General features: G+C 35.2%; 1 protein-coding gene across 1 annotated transcript in view; it reads left to right on the forward strand.

Moving 5' to 3' along the window:
- Window positions 1-16271, forward strand: part of LOC121413234 (metabotropic glutamate receptor 1-like) — a 34093-nt gene extending 17822 nt beyond the window's left edge. Inside the window, exons 3-7 of the mRNA XM_041605979.1 lie at window positions 413-662; window positions 1480-1657; window positions 7942-8065; window positions 10090-11008; window positions 11636-16271. Coding sequence (XP_041461913.1) covers window positions 413-662; window positions 1480-1657; window positions 7942-8065; window positions 10090-11008; window positions 11636-12779 — 2615 coding nt within the window. The 3' untranslated portion in view covers window positions 12780-16271. The remainder of the gene's footprint in view (window positions 1-412; window positions 663-1479; window positions 1658-7941; window positions 8066-10089; window positions 11009-11635) is intronic.
- The last annotated feature ends 1392 nt before the right edge of the window (window positions 16272-17663 follow it).

A 17663-nucleotide genomic window follows, 5' to 3' on the forward strand; every position in this document is an offset into this window, starting at 1 on the left:
GAAGAAATTCTTTATCAAATCTGCGAAAATTGAAAGATTCTATATAAATAAATTATACTGCAAAAAAAACTAAAGAGCGAGTTGAGTGCCATCATCGACTTTCCAATTTTGATACCACTGTGATGTGCGAAGAAGCGTTTTTGTGAAAAATGAGCGAAAGTTTTAAATGTCATAACTTTTTGTATTATACATTCGATTTTGATAATATATTCAGCATTATCATTCTGCCTGTGTGAATTTCTCTATTCATTCAAATCGATTCGTCAACTGCTTATTGTCGGGGCCGAACGTTAACTTAAGTATTGAAACCTAGATAGTAAGGATAGAAGGGGGTCATCAAGAGTAGTCTGGTGTCGTGTGTATGAGTGTTTTCTTTAATGTTAATCTGTATTTTATTCAATTATCATTACAGGTGAGGAGAGTCTTGAGGATGGTTATAACCAGGATACCAAGATGAGTTTCGTAGTTAATGCTATCTACACAGTAGCCTATGGATTACATAATCTACAGCAGAGAATCTGTGGTGTTGGTACGGTTGGTTTATGTCCTGATATGCAGCCGATAGATGGTCGTGAATTACTTGATGCTTTATTCAATGTTTCATTCGTTGGTATGTCAGGAGATCATATCAAGTTTGATGAAGATGGAGACCCACCTGGGAAGTAAGTCAATAATCGTGTCCCCCTTAAAGAAATATATTTTTAAATCTACCAATCGTGCCCGAGCCCCTCCCCCTTAATTGTTGGTTTATCTACTGAAGTTGTTTTGTCTATAAAACACGTTCGTTTTACTCAGACACTATTAACCAACGTAACATTGGCTAGCTCTGCAAGAGAATATTTCCTTATGAAATATTTGAAGAGTATTTATAGAGATATTTGTCTTTACGATCCCTCTGCAAAGTGTCAAATATACTGATCCTTTTTAACTACTCTGTCCACTTTTTTTGGAAAAAAAATGTCATAGTTTGTTTTTTGAACTAATGTCTTAATAAATCTACGTTGTAATTAAAAGCTTGCTGGTGGAAATGTTAAATCTACTTCAATCACACTTGTCATATCATTAAACTGATTTACATCCAAGTATAAAAACCAGCTAATAACAGGGATTTGATAGTGATCAATTTGATATATTAGTGTCGTCAATGTCTACCGTTATACATGTTATAACATTTTAAGCGAGACTAATTTTTGTGTTATTGATTTTCTAGTGTTCCTCACAATTTGAACCAATTTACGACATGTTGGGATATAAACTAGACATTCCTATAGGGGTGCTCCGGGTTGAATTAATGATTTAAACAGATAAAAGAAAATTGGACAAACAAAGCATTAAAACTTTCATCTAACTCGGACAAAGAATAACATCCGTTATTATCAGATTCTAATGAAATTTTCAGCATTAATAACAGGAATACCACATGTTGAATCCTAACGATTTATTCCTATTTAAAAAAAACTTGTCATTTTCATTGTACAGGTACGATATCTATAATTTCCAGCGATCATCAGACGGCAGGTCGTATAATTACGTCACAGTAGGAGCTTGGGAAGATGGCATTCTTACTTTGAATGATTCTATCATGATGTGGAATAATGGATCAGATATTACTACTAGGTCATTCTGTAGTCAGCCATGCCCTCCTCATCATGCAAAGGTAGCTTATTCTTATGACAACTTACCCGAAAATAGTAGAAATGGAAAAGGCAGATTCTAAAAACAAAATAGATGGCATACTTGGGTGTCCATAACCAAGCCAACGAGCTGAATTTAACGTTGCAGTTTGGCAGTGTTTTCAAACCAGCCAAACTCATTATACTTCGACAGAGTCACAGAGCAAGCATGGCAAGATCCAAAAGGAAATGTGCTTTTGTCTCTCTTCTCTCTTTCTCTCTCTCTCTCTCTCTCTCTCTCTCTATATATATATATATATATAAAACGTCTCAAAGCTTAGCCAAAAGTGAATCATGTGTAAAACTTAGTTTGTCAATATTTTAGCACACGTACTTGATGAATCGACGCATTCACAATACGGAATTTATATCGAACAATATTGGTGTCATTATATCATGTATATTGAGCCAAGTTTGTCGGCTAACTCGTATGTTATAAATGCATCCTCTTCACCGAATTTGTGTTCGTTAAATGATAGCACGTCAGACCAAAATAGTAAGATGCCTTGCCCTTATAATACGATCAATGTTTTACTATTCTAAGTTGAATGTATAAGATAAGTATTAACGCTGAATAACCGCTCCATGTTGCTTTTGCCATCTGATTCCTGACGGGTGAACTATAGACAGAAAAGGTAACATAAAATGACTGCAAGGTGATAGTTTATTTTATGCTGTAAATAGTACACATGTGTTCCAGGCGAATCCCGTCACAAGCTTTTGCTTATAGGGAACTACGCTTTATTTTCGTAACAAAATATGTTACATTCATTATGTGATTATGATAAAAGATGTATGATTTATATTGAAAATGATATTTTTTGAAAAAAAAATTGAAGAAAATGAGTGATCATTAGAATTGAAAACCTTATTTTTTATCAGAATTAGATGGAATTTTAGTATTTTGCTCAGTGAATTTTTTCTTGTTATTCAAAGGAATGATGTGATTGATAGGAACGAAAAATATGCGCTGCAAAAAAATGTGAAAAAAAACACACCGGCATTCCTCTAATTCTGGGCTTAAATTTGGGTGTGTATTAATTTTATTATAGGCTTTTTTCCAAATATGCAAAATCGAAAGATCTTTTTATCGTGAATAGATTTCAGTACAGCAGTCTTGTCTTTTTGTTTAAGGAAAGAATATTCTGGTTAGGTTAAACCTCATGGCAAGGAAGATTCGACGAAAGCAAAGTATAATGGGTCACAATGTAAGTGAGGGACTTGATTTCGTTCATAAGCTGACATTTTCTCTAATCCAGTTGTAATATGAGAATGAGATTACGGTCCAAAGTACCGCTAATCTCAGCCTTGGGTATACCTCTCTCTTCGTCAATATCTAATGAATCGTGTAAGCTTTATATTCATGGGTCCTATTTTCACGATGTTAGAAAACATTCTGATCGTTAAATATAGCTCCAACGAATCTCACATATTAAATTAAACTTATTTTAGGAAATGCAGTTCAAGGGAAAATTCATCAAATTCTTCAATCTGTTTCACCATTATAGCATGTACAAATTTAGCCCAGTCGAGAGAGACGAGGAGAGTGAGTTGCAGATACAGAGAGAACGAAAGGAAGAGAGACAAAAGGGGGAACAATAATACTATAAACATAATATGCATATGCATCGCTCTCATGAAAAGAGACCTATAAATTAATACACTTTCACTCTACCATTGCTCTGTTCCTCTATTATTCCCCTCCCATTTGACCTTGGACAGTAGACACAAAAGGTACAGTCATTGGTCGACTTTCGAAGACAATACTCATGCTTCTCATCCGGGCTTCTCATTCAGGCAAACGTCAAATGGCTAAAAGGCGTGCATAAACTCCCCCACGCTCCCCCAATATTAACCCCCCCCAAAAAAAAAAAAAACACACACACACAAAATAAACATCAGCATGATGTCCACATTATAATGGCATTGCGCGGCTTGAAGGTAAAAGAGGTTGCAGCAAACAATTATTCATGAGAGAGTCTTTTATATCGAAGGTTTAATTGTCAAAAAATATCATACATCTAGATCTGGTACATTAATGTAAACTTATCTTTGTAAAAAACCATGAAATCTTAGTTCAGTCAAAATCGTTAATTCTGATGATCGCTAACGTAGAAAAGCATACGTGGGACAGTGTGTGTATTGATATTGCTTCGAAAAAGACCAGACATTTGAAGGAATTCTGTGTTTATTTTGCTCGTTTCTCATCAATTACGCATTTTCTTCCAGAGCTATTTGGCACATGTTTTTTTCATTTATACACAAAGACACTAGTGGTAATTTAATTGGATTCTGTTCAAACTCATTTTGCGATTGTTACCACAATTGGTATTTATCTTCAATTTCCCATTTTCTATTGACCGCACATTATCCACCCCATCCTTTACAAGCATACACACGCACACACACACGCACCCACACACCCTTTCACAATGAAATTGGTCAACATCGATAGCGCACTCCTTACCCCCTCAATATGAAAGCAAACATTGTAGGACATGTTTGACTTTTAAAATAGGGTTTTCATAACTTGAATCTAAAATGCACCTCTGAAGTTCTTTACAGACATTTTAGGTTCTAACCAACAAAGGAAACATCGTGGATATGAATTATTCAATGATCCTTAAGGGGATTTATGATACAAGTTTTGGGTGAACGTTGATCGAAAAACGGTCGCCTTTCACAATCAACACTATATCATAGAGTTATGTTGTTTATTAGAATAAGCCATGTAAGCTTAGACATGCTAGTCATGTTTAGTATCATCTGCAAATACGAGGAGAGTAGGTACCCTTTGTGAATAAAAATAAGCAATCGTATGAAATATATCCTTTCATGTTTTTTTTTCCTTTTTACTTTCGTATCGTTCTGATTATTTGTAAATATTTGCAATTCTTGATGATTTCTGATAAAAACATAAAAATAGAAATAAAGAAATAACTGTACTGAGTATGTACAGACACGTTAACCTCAGTTTTGTTATTGATTAATATTATTAGACCTGAACTTTAAGTTTCCCCTATACACTATAATGACGTTTTATTGTAATCTCTCAAATCAAATACACAATCACATTCTATAAGCAATTTGTACAAACTATTTGAAACATAATTATCAATTATACAATAAATCCATTACAAATATAATTATACAAATTATACATCAAACTTCAAACTATTTGAAACATAATTATAAATTATACAATAAATCCATAAAAAATATTATTATACAAATTGTACATCAAACTTCACAGATACTAGAAATTAATACTAATGCGTTTCAGCAATTACAAAATGAAATATTAACAAGTTATATGACATGATAAGAGAGAGAAAAAAAAGGATATAATAGATTGCATCATCGATACTCCCGGTAAAACTGACCACGTGACCTGCTTGATTCAATGTGAATGTTCTATTTTGGCGCCACGTGAAAGACTCGTAATCTTGTGAAGAGACATGCCCCTATTAATATCACTCTACGATCATAGAGCTAGATATGCCTAAGGGTACATTTATAGTGCACTTCAGTTTAGCTAAGTTTAATTTTGTTTAGTTATTATTTTTCAAGACCATACAATAAATGTACACAACAATGTCAAATATAGCGATAAAAATACATGAGAAAAGTTTATAAAAATCTAACTTTGCACTTCTTAATAGAAGCTATTAAGAAGGGTGAAAACATAATATTTCATGTAACTTGTTAATATCCCTTTTTGTGAAGTTCCTTCATTGATAAAATTAATACTACAATACACTTAATTGATAAACATGCAAATTATGTATGTATATACTACATACAACTTCATTTATCAAAATAAAAACATTGATTTTATTAAAGCCATAAAATAGTATTGTATATTTGTTTTATTAGCCCTATTTCAAATTAAATACTGATAATCCATGACACCAAGTAATCAGAAGTACATGCCGAGTAGGCTGTAATGAAATGAAGGAAATACATAATGTTTATATGGTTCATAACTGTTATAGGGGACAGGACATGAATGTTTCATTTCGTTATTTTTAAAGACTACCATTTTTTGAAAATGTACGGTGGAGAAAGTTGAAATCCTAATATCAATACTTAAAATGACGCGGTTGGATTGTTATTTATGTAAAGGTAAAATAAGATAAAGTAAACAATGCACATTACAGTTGACACAGATTAAATTAAATGACGATTTTTACTACTAGTATTGGAATGTTTCATTGTGTAAATAGATATTCAGTTTAAGTCTTGAAGATAGTCTGTCGTAAAGCTTAGTATCATAAAGTGGCGATAATCATCATCTTTTGCTATCTTTGAGATTGATATGACTTTCATTCACTGAAATGGCTCGTTAAATCGTTTCCTTCTCTTCATGGAGATTGACGACATTGTTTTCACCAACCGATGAATGCTATCTGAATTTCTATAAGTGCACATCATTCTGTGAATGGTTACGTCGAGCTACTGGTTTGATTGGTGATACCATCCATTCTATTATTAAAAAAAATGAAAGTAAATTGCCATTTTTATTATTTTTTTAATGTCTCTGAGCCTTACCCTAACCTTAACCATATACTCTTACTGCATAATAACAAGACAGAAGAGATGATTTTTTTTCCTGAAGACTTCAAAATATTTTTTTCATCATAGAAACAGATTCGTGAATAGATATTGTGCAATCACCGTGAACCAGGATGATTATTTCCGATAAATATTATATTTTGTATTGCAATAACTAATTAAGCAATTTGCCATGTTCTAAGGAAAGTTTAAATTAATCCAAAGTTCATTTGCAGATGATAGCAATGATTTTTCTTCTCTTCTTTGAAACGGTGAAGATTTTTTTTTCAAACCATTTTGTAAAGCCTGCTTTACAAAATTATGAAATTGTATAATAACTTCTGATGTTCTTTCAATCTTTATAAGTATGCTGAACTGATAATGATATTAGCCCTTGCTGAAATTTCTCATACGTTATATACCATTTTCGTATCGTTATACATGCCTCAAGCTAATATGAATATTCACGAGATTGTAGGATACTAAGATGAATTACTTCCCCTGTGAGCCTTTATGGTCAAATCAATACTGGCGATCCGAGCTTTTAAGGTAATCTCTATAAACCTTCGCCAGAAGTTACTGATTACGGGCATCATGTATTCTATATATATTTATAAATCTATATTTCGTGGAGTAAGAAAGGTTTTTCAGTTGATCACGGATGACTTTTCAACCTAACGTTTACGTTATTTACGTTCACATAAAGACGGTAAAACCACCTCAGATGCCATGCAAATCAACGAGTAAGTGTGGAGAATGCAACTGTCTCCAACACAGGCCGGTAAAAGATATCTTCGCAAAATGCAAATGTGAACGGATTCATAGAAGAAGGATGAATGGAGTAGGAGAAGATTTTATGTGTTTCTTTTACACGTCCATGAGCAGTCTGTGCCTCTTACATGGAAAGCTTGGTGGTTAAATGTGTGCCTCTAGCATGAGAGAGGTTAAAGTGACTGGCTGAATAGAAGTATCGCTATCAAGACCCGTGGATTAGCCTATATATTGAGATTCTCTGTCTTTCTTTCTACCGTGAATTGAAGAGACAGAAGCATTAAAAGCACAAAATACAGAAACATACAAATATAAAAGACATTTATCCCCTAGTCATCATATTTGAAATAGAATGTGTCATGTACCATATTAATGTTTTTATGCTTCTTCAGCTACTTTTACATCATTTCTGATGCATTAATTTTTTTATTGTAAATATGGTGACCGTGCTTGTTCATCTATTGCCCCTTTCTCTTTGGAACAAGTTATCCTCTTACATGCATAGTGCCAAGTCCGTCAGTCAGTTTAAGGCCCTGCTCAAAACATACCTTTTCAATCAATGAATCCCAGTTGTGGGTTGGTCATTGGAGGTGCACACCAGTTTTAATCTTTAGTATTTCTTCTCTCTCTTTTAATCATTTTTGTCACATCTTGTGTTATTATGCCCAGTGATTTTTTTCCGATGAAAGCTGGATTCAGAACACAGCGTTTAGAAAGGGTTTCGTCTAGATTGAAAGAAGCATTGATACAACTCGTAATGATCGTGCAAAAGTCGTATCGGCGAAATCATAAATAAAAAGGATGAGTGGGATGACTGGAGAAAATACAGGGGATGAAAGTAAGCGAATTGTGCGAGGGAAATGACAGAGAAAGGTTGAATATTGTAAATATCCCATAAATGACTGTACTTATAGGTTTAAACCATTTTTTTTTATCTTTCCAGAACATTCGTGATAATGTCAAGTGTTGTTGGGCCTGTGTACCTTGCAAGGATAATGAATACATGCTCGATGAGTATACATGTAAGTCATGTGATAGAGGATGGTGGCCAAACTCACAACTGAACGGTAAGAATATTATTCTTTTTTCGTCTTTAAGTTAGATTTCATTACAAATAAGTCAGTTATGACGGGCAATTTGTTCAATTAATCAAAGTCATATTCAAGCTTATTATGGTTTTAAAGCATTCCATGCATTATCACACTAGCTATGATAAGAGAAAGTAAGCAATGGTGAGATGGAGACCCCCCCCCCCCCAAGAAAAAAAATAAATAAAAAATAATAATAATTGTAATAAAATCAAATGAATAAATAAATAAATAAATAAACCAAACTTCTTCTGAATTACCTTGCCATGGTATGTGGGGGTTATTTCGAAATGCATTCATGGAATATAGTTTTAATTGGGTCTATAAAGTCAATTTTTCCTGGCGGGGTTTATACCCTTACTTCGATATCACTTTGCAGTTTATAATCTTACCCCTCAAAACTTCTAAATTAATAATGATTTAAACAGCTGAAAAATTATATCTAGTGATACTGGGACTGCATCTAGGCCAATCAGAAATATTTCCTCCGGAGATAGTTTTGCAATTAATATCAAACAGGTTTTCAATGATGAAGACACTCACATGGAAAGTGAATTAAGGTTGAAGGCAAAATTTAGTAATCTATAGTGATGATTACAATTGAATCACGCAATGCATTTTTTTAGCTTATTCCTTATACATGTTATAATACTGTAAAAAAAAGTGATGGCTTCGAATTAAGAGTAAATACCCCGGATCACCTGTAAATGATGACCTTATAGGGCCCTTTTTCTCTAATTATCTTTTCTTATAGCTTTTAGAAATCAAAATCATATCCTGTTGACTTATTGTATATAGGCCTGCAACCTTGACCCGAAACTACTTTTTAAAAACATTTCCCGTATGGTGCAGTACTTGGCCCGTCTCTCTATATTCTATCCAATGCCTAATTAAAACGCCTTGAATTAGATCATCCAAGTAGCTCTATTACACATTGCTTCTACACGAAATTGTGATGAAATTAATTGTGACATGATATCGAAATTATTTGGCCGCATGCTCCACTTTGCCGTAGTTAAAAATATCCCATCTGGTAATTCGAGACCTAAGTCGCCCTTTTTTTCTCGAAAGCTTGTTTTTTTGATGAACCAAGATCAATAATTGGAAAACGCGTTGTAGAAGACTAAGTTGTATTTCTAAGACGAAAGTAACACCGTTTGCTATAATAATTATGAAACAGGAAAAGGGATTCGACCTATTAAGTCTAATAGTCAGTCACTTAATGTGGCAATTCTGACACGGATTTAAAGATGTTATCAGACTCATGGTTATCAGACTCTCATGATTCGATTAAAGATGGTGAACAAGAAGGAATATAAACTGTTTATCACGTTTCACTTATTACAACATCATTCACTTAATTCCAAGTTTTCTTCATTTCATCAATGGGAAATAGGTTAAGCATAATATCGTGATATCAAAAGGTGGAAAGTGAAATTGAAATATATGTGCAATTATACGTATCAGCTATTTGCATGGGAATATGAAGGCAACCACACACTTTGAGAAGCTCTTTCTTTTGGAGGGGCAGGGGTTCGTAAAAGGTGAAAGTCGACAAATGTAGTCGACCATGAAAGTAATGTGCAAATGGTGGCAAAATAGATTATCAAGTGAAATAATAATCGAATTAGCCACATAATGTATATTGGTCTGTTTTATTGCACGGGATATGACACGTAATTTTGACTAAAAAAACAGTAAAAAAGATAACGCTTTATTAAATCAATTATTTTGTCGAATGCTATAGCATTGATATTCATTAATTTCTTTGATACACAGGATGAAAACAAAGGTCACCTACAATCACAGTCATGTATAGTCTCAATTCATGATAGGTCTTAATAATATACAACATCAACTAACTTGAAAGCTTTAAATTGACTTCTTTGGGATAGATTAAAAGTCAATTAAAAACAGGACCATGCCATCTATAGGTCCTCGTGCTATCATGATTATTTTTATTTTTAGCGCTTGATCTTTCTGATTCTTTTATCTTCTCCCAGATTGTTACGAGATCGAGGCTGAGTACATGAAATGGCATGAGGTTCAAGCCATAGCTGCCATGTGCTTCTCCTGCGTGGGAATCCTCATGACTATCTTTGTAACAGTCACCTTCATACGCCATAACGATACCGCACTCGTCAAGGCATCTAGTCGAGAGAACAGCTATATCCTCCTGTCTGGTATTTACTTGTGCTTCCTTGTGACTTTCCCCTACATCGCGAAACCATCGACAGTCGTCTGCTACTTCAGACGTATTGGGTTGGGATTAAGCTTCTGCATCTGCTACGCGGGACTCGTCGTCCGGACCAACCGTATGGCTCGAATCCTAGCAGGCAGCAAGAAGAAGATCTTGACGCGGAAGCCTCGCTTTCTTGGAAGCACGGCGCAGGTCGTGATGACATTTGGCGTCATCAGCTTCGAGATCGGCATCATTGTGGCAACCTTGGTTCTGGAAAGACCTGCAGCTATCCTGGACTATCCAGACTTACGTCGAGTCCGTCTCATCTGTAACACCACTACATTCGGGTTCGCAGCACCATTAGGTTATGACGCGCTGCTCATTTCACTTTGCACACTATATGCCTTTAAAACCAGGAACCTACCAGAGAATTTCAATGAAGCAAAATACATCGCATTTACCATGTACACTACGTGTATAGTGTGGTTAGCCTTTATTCCTCTCTACTTTGGAAGTGATTTGAAAGAGATCGTAGTTTGTTTTGCAGTCAGTCTCAGTGCGACTGTAACCCTAGGATGTTTGTTCTTTCCTAAGACATATATTATCCTTTTGAAACCTGAGAGAAACCGACGTAGTTCAATGACGACATCTAACCTTGTTCGTATGCATGTTGGGAGCTTCAGTGAATTAGCTCCGTGCCGAAGTAACAGCAGTAGCAATGGCACTATGGACGGATGCAAGTAAGTATTCATTAATTACATCTTACATATTTCTTAAATAAACTTTCTATACGCTTAAATAATTAGAAAAAAGACTCTTGAATTCCTTATACAATTGTAGATGTGAAACGTGTGCATTATACTAAAAAAAAAACGGATCATGATTTAGATCTTGACATGTTCTTGAAAGATCAGTTGCTTTATAAGAATATCCACCCCATCGTACATTATTTGAAATGTTCTCTATTATTCTTAATTTAGGGGCAAGTAACTAAGATTTTTTTCGGATGGGGGTGAGTTTGTCTCCTGTTTTCTTCAATATCGTATCAGATGCGTCATTATTATATTTTTCAAACCAATATCATTTTGTTACGTATATTGTCCTTTCCACACTGATCCAATATTATCCTGAATGTATGAAATATCCTACCGGATGAAAATTTCCAGTGAATTTATTCCTGCCTGCTGCTAATGATTGATCATTGTACGACGCGTTGTGGTGTTTATATCGTACTAATCATCGAGTTTACATTTGACCAGAACCTTATACCCTAACCCTGTTCAATCATATTCGTCTGAACATACCACACAAAGTCATCAATCGTCTGTATCAATTGCTTTTAAATGTTCTTGTTTTTTCCTCATCAGCGAAAAGCTCCTGGGAGGCGAGAGAAACGCTGTTGGAGTGAGGGGAAACCGCAAGAAGAATAGCCCTTTGTCTGGTTCGTCTCATCGAGACAAATCGCGGGAGAGAAACCGGGACAGGTCTCCTGGGATTTTCTCTGCACTTCGGAGAAGAAAGAGACCAAACAATACCAAACACATGAAGGCTGTACAAAGGGATAGACTGCTTTCAAAACGAAAACAACCTCTTTATCGATATGGGAATTCAACCAACGTGACGCCATCCTCTCACCAGCACCCGTCACCCGTTGAAGAAGGTGATAGTAGTATGGAGAAAGCATTAGAAGAGAGATTAAGTAGGGCTGAGGAGGCTAGTCGAGCCATGGGGTGCTTGAAACCATCAAGGACAGTACAGTGTCAAGAAGGAGATGTGAAGAATGATGCGCATTCACAATCAGCATTAGATGTTGAAATGGAGATACCAGTAAGGAGGAACAGTGGAACAATCAACCAGGGTCAAAGGTCAATTATGAAAAATTCGCAATCTAATGAAAGGACATGTGCATCAGGAGGGTGTATGAAAGCTCAATCTGGTTCCAACCCACGTCCACCGCTTGGACAGGGAGCATCTACTTCAAAGGGTGCAGTGGGACAAAGTGATTCTAAACCTCAGGCTCATGTTCTTCCGCTTAGAGTTCGACGCTCATTTAGCGATGAAACCATTAATAAGAAACAATGTTTATCACGACCATCATCATCAGCCAACACTGGGGGTGATCCCAGATTCCTAGGTGTTGATAGACAACAACATACACACACCGCTGGCGGTTCTTTTAACCAAATTTACCCTGATCTTCTCCAAGTGTTACCGACGGCTGATGCTGAGTCGTCTCCAGGGGCTCCCTCCCGCGGACAGCGAACTGATGAAGGTCAAAGCAACAGTCCCTCGAGTGATCGCATTCACACGCAAAGCGATGTTTTGCCGCGAGAAAGTGTGAAAAGAAGTGTCCGTTTTGACGAGAGAACGCTCGCAGAAGGTGATGATAGTCTTGAATCAGGTGACACTCGCAACATTGATTCGTCTCTATGGAGTGAGGGTGATCATGTTGTTACAATACCAAATGAGATTCTTGGTGTTCTCACTTCTATCAAATCATCGGATGTATGACATCCATGGAAAATATTGATAGTCATGATTTTGTTGCCGTCGAGCAAATGTGTTTTTTTTCTGACATATCTTATCCTCTGATTTATTCTATAAAGTTATATATGGTTTATCGCATCGCACCTATTCTTTTCATACTCAGTTTTTAAGAAAAAGAGAAGCGGTAAAAACAAGAAAAACATTGTTCATATTGACTGAAAAAGGATTTTAAGAATAAGAACAATTAAATAGTTATGATGCTGAAAGTACGACAGCACACAAACATCAAAAATTCTAACGTATATTGTATAATGCATTTGTCTTTTCCTAAATAGAAGTGTAACACATTATGATGAAAATAATTGATGTTTACCATTCAAAATCACTTTCCTCACATGTATTGATGCTAAATGAGGCTCTTTCATAATATATGTTTATACTTAAACCACCACATCAAGAGTATATGTCTTTATTTCACTATTCAGGTAATAAGCTATACCTGCATTGATCATGCTTTGATTATATCGAATTTTTACTAAGGATTGTAAATAATTTCAAATCTTTTTGTAATTTCACTTGACTCTCTTTATTTCTCTGTTGTTTCTTGTCATTTGGGTGTTTTCGTAATATTAGTCCATCACAATCAGCTATTTTTACCTTTATTAATATTAATTTCATACTAAATTTCAAAGCAAGATGATCAAGATAACAAGAGGGTTTTTTGGTAAAAAGAAATAGGATTTAGTGGTATACCATTATTATTCTGTTTTGCCAGTATACCCATTAATGATTACTGGAAATGCTATGTTGTTAGTGTTATGACCCCAGAAAAAGCACTTTGTCCTTATCATAGATCCTCTACGTGCTGCTAAATCTATGTCGAAGGTCTGGAGAAGATTTCAACCTCGTAAGTGAGACAAGTGAGAGCTTACCAAAACAGATATATGTATAAAAAAAATTAATGATTGTGAAAAAAAAGTTTTTTCCTCATCTCATCCATGTTTATATTTACCACCATTATACAGTGCTAGCTCTGGTGTGACGTTAAAAATAATGTTTGACCAGAGTGTAATCCATATTATATTGTTTTAACAACCAATTTTGCTGTGATGGTTGACTGACTCTCGAATTACAGACCGAATTGATATGACTTCTTAATACCTAACAAATGACTGACTGACTGACTAACCGACTGACTACTGACCAAAAACTGATCAACTACACCCTATTACACATTGAATGAATTACAAATGGACTAACTGATCCATTTACATACCTGGTGACTGACTTACTAAAATAGAAACTGACTAATGTACAGAGTACTAACTGACTGGCTTACTTATAGAATGTCTACCGATTCAGGCTACTGCCCCCATTGACCAAATAACTTACAGGATTACTAACTGATCTATGTACAGACTAGCTGACGGACTTCAACAGAATGGCTAGCAATGTTAAGACTGAATTATCGACTGCCTTACGGAATAACTGACTGATCTATGTACAGACTGACTAACTACTAGAATTGTGACCACTTAAACACCCACTGACTGGCTATCGTTACGACTGTCGGTTCCATGTAGGCCTACAGTCGTATTGATATAAACGACCATTGGACAGACTCATTAATTTACCGACGGACATAGACTTACCGATCAAATACAGACTCATTAATTTATAGTACACCCAGTGGTTGTGTGTCCAGACGATCAATTTTAGAAAGTCATTTGGAAAAAAAATACAAGCGGAGTTTCATCAATTTTAAATACAAAATGTTAGTAAATATTATAGAGAACAAAGTAGAAGATGATTACAACTATTGAACAGATATTTTAGTGTAATTCAAAGACAAAGGAGAAGGCTTCAAAAATATGAAGTGTCCGGACACCCGGCCCCAATCCTATGGTTAATGGTTCTACGTATACAGATTCACTGACTGGCCGACTTACCTAAAATGACTAACAGATCACTTACAGTCTCACTGATAGTCTAACAAAATGGCAAATGGTTCGATGGCCACATTCACCGACTGACTGACTGATTGACTGACTAATGTACAATCGTTAGACTCACTCGCCCGACTAAACTACACAGTGACTGAACGAATCGCATTCTTACTGTTGACCTTCAAACAGACCCTTTTCTTTCAGTGACTGACTGATCGATTGAAAAATACTCATTGACAGACATACTTACAGATTAAGTTGTTTATTAACAGATTAGCCTATTGACAGAATGAGAGACACAATACAGACTGACTGACTAAAGGAATGTCTGATCAAAAGGTGACCAAAAATCTGATCGGCTGACTTCTCACAGACCAAGTGACTGATTACTGACCGACAGACTGACCACTGACTGATGAGACTGTTATCACCTACCACACTCAAGGCATAGGGTACCTATGGACTACACAATGATTTACTTCTAGCTGTCAGACCAGAACCTTTTCCATTTTTCATACATTTTTTTCATATTAAATAAAAATAAATAGGTTAAGGCAAAACAGAATATTAAAACAAAGTTTGATAAGTTTTGAAAACGGAACGCAAATGTAGTCCGAGACCCCCTTTTGCGATTTTTCTTCCCTTTTAGGCTCCTCGAGAATAGACCACCGGCATATCCCCTCCCCTCTCTCTGTTTTTCTCTGCCCCCCCCCTCTCTCTCTCTCCATCTCTCTCCCTTTACCTACGGCGTTATTGGCATGAATTGGCTTAAATTTATAGTTTCGTCCAATGACAAGACTTTTGACGAGATAGATGCACGAACATGACTATCATATATTTTAATGTGAAAATACATTCTTATTCATTATCTTCACTGAAATTTCAACGCAGATCAAGTGAAGCATATAATTTCACTCCTCCCAGGGCCCGTTTTATAAAGGACTTAAAACCGTTGTAACTTGCCATTGTGGTAAATACCATGGTAAGAGGGCTCATCAGCCAATCAGAATGAAGGTTACCGTTGCCATAATGGCAAAGTTACAACAGTTGCAAGTCCTTTATGAAACGGGCCCCAGATAACCGACTTTCAAAATTGAACTCTTAAAATGTTATTTACATAGAACTTACATTCTAATGACAACTAATAATTACGTCTGTTCTGGCAGCCTTACGATCTGCATTGATTTTTATCAGAATGGGAAAGAACGAAATTTGAAATCCGCGTCATAAACCCTATGGCAATCATGCCATGATCATACAGGACCAAATCAATGACATTTGCAAACAATAAACCAAACCCAAATTTTGTTTACTCAGGGTAAAACGGTTAAACATGATCCCCCTCGTCAGACCGGTGGGCCAAGGGTAAGAAAATTTTAACGAAACTTGACTAAAGACCGCACATACTAACAAATATGACATCTTATTATTTGTTTATAAATTTATATGATGGTCCGGGCTGAAAGTATTTATAACTTAATACATAAGAGTAAATTTCACTGTGCAAAATGCCGAAAATTTCATCAAAATCGGATAACAAATAAAGCAATTGAATTTTAAAGTTTAGCAATATTTTGTGAAAACAGTTGTCATGAATATTTATTAGGTGGGCTGATGATATCACATCCCCACTTGTTCTTTTGTATTTTATTATATGAAATTAGGTTTATTCATTTTTTTTCCTCCAAGAACTCGAAAAATTGGTTTGACAACTGATTGAGTGCATTATTACTGCAACTTATTTTATCACACAAGTATGAAATACTAGTAATGAAAAAAAAATATGATCTTATGTAATAACATAAGAAAACGGAAAGTGGGGATGTGACATCATCAGCCCACCTAATAAATAGTCATGACTGTTTTCACAAAATATTGCTAAATTTTAATCTTTAATAACTTTATTATTTATTATCTCATTTGGAATTTTTGGCATTTTGTTCAGTGAATTCTACTCATGTATTAAGATATATTTTCAGCCTGGACAATCCCTTTAAACTTCAATAATTTTCTTAAATCAATATCCCTGACTAATTCTGGAAAAAGATTTTTGCTGGGATTATTCATTGCCCCCCCCCCCCCTCGGCCTAAATACGACCACCTGTAAACGTCCTGTCGCCTCTTTTTATATTATAAGTACATGTATTATAGTACCATTGTGTGGATCTTGCTTTGTAGAACAGGCGTTCGCTATTTAGATGTGTGCATATGGAAATTGTGGAGCTTAATCTGTTTTATGGGCTACTTTAACTTATTTTCTGTGTCATTGCTTTGTCTTTTTTGTTCACCTTGGGTGGGTGTATTTGAAATGTGAGGCTGATTTTACAAGTCATTTGTTGTCAAAGTAAGTAAAGATTTTCTGTTTCATGTATTCGCAGATTCTCAATGAAAGAACACAGTTACATGCATTTTTAAATTATGAATGCAAGTGGCATTATGGCCCAAAAGTTTTTTAGGGTTAGGTTTTTTGATCAATTTAATACAAAATCTAATTTTGTGATAATTTTCGACATAATTAATAGCAAATAATATTATAATAATAATTATTCTCCTCTCCCTTTCTTTCCTTTTCCCCATTTTTTTTTCTTGTGCATGAACATTTTGGGGATCCATGACCCCCCAGTCCTCATCCATACGCCTTTAATGAATGCAGCATACAGTGCGTCCCAGAATAAAAGGAAATAGACTTTTGAGACATGTGATTTATTGAATTGCGTTCAGTTTGTCCCATTTAACATAAAACAGAAGCGAGATGGGGCTAAACTTTAAGAAATGTCATTGTCAATTAGAATTGTTTGATAAGGTTATAATAAAGCATTGACTGTTCTCAGTTCCATTTAGATTGGACCACTGAGCTTTTACAAAATAGAAGGAAAGCGTACTTTCATGTTGTTAATCATCCAAGAATAAGCATGGTAATATATAACAGCATGTAATGGAGTATTTATAGCATTAATATTGT

The sequence above is a fragment of the Lytechinus variegatus genome, chromosome 4 (assembly GCF_018143015.1).
Source record: "Lytechinus variegatus isolate NC3 chromosome 4, Lvar_3.0, whole genome shotgun sequence".
Lineage (NCBI taxonomy): Eukaryota > Metazoa > Echinodermata > Echinoidea > Temnopleuroida > Toxopneustidae > Lytechinus > Lytechinus variegatus.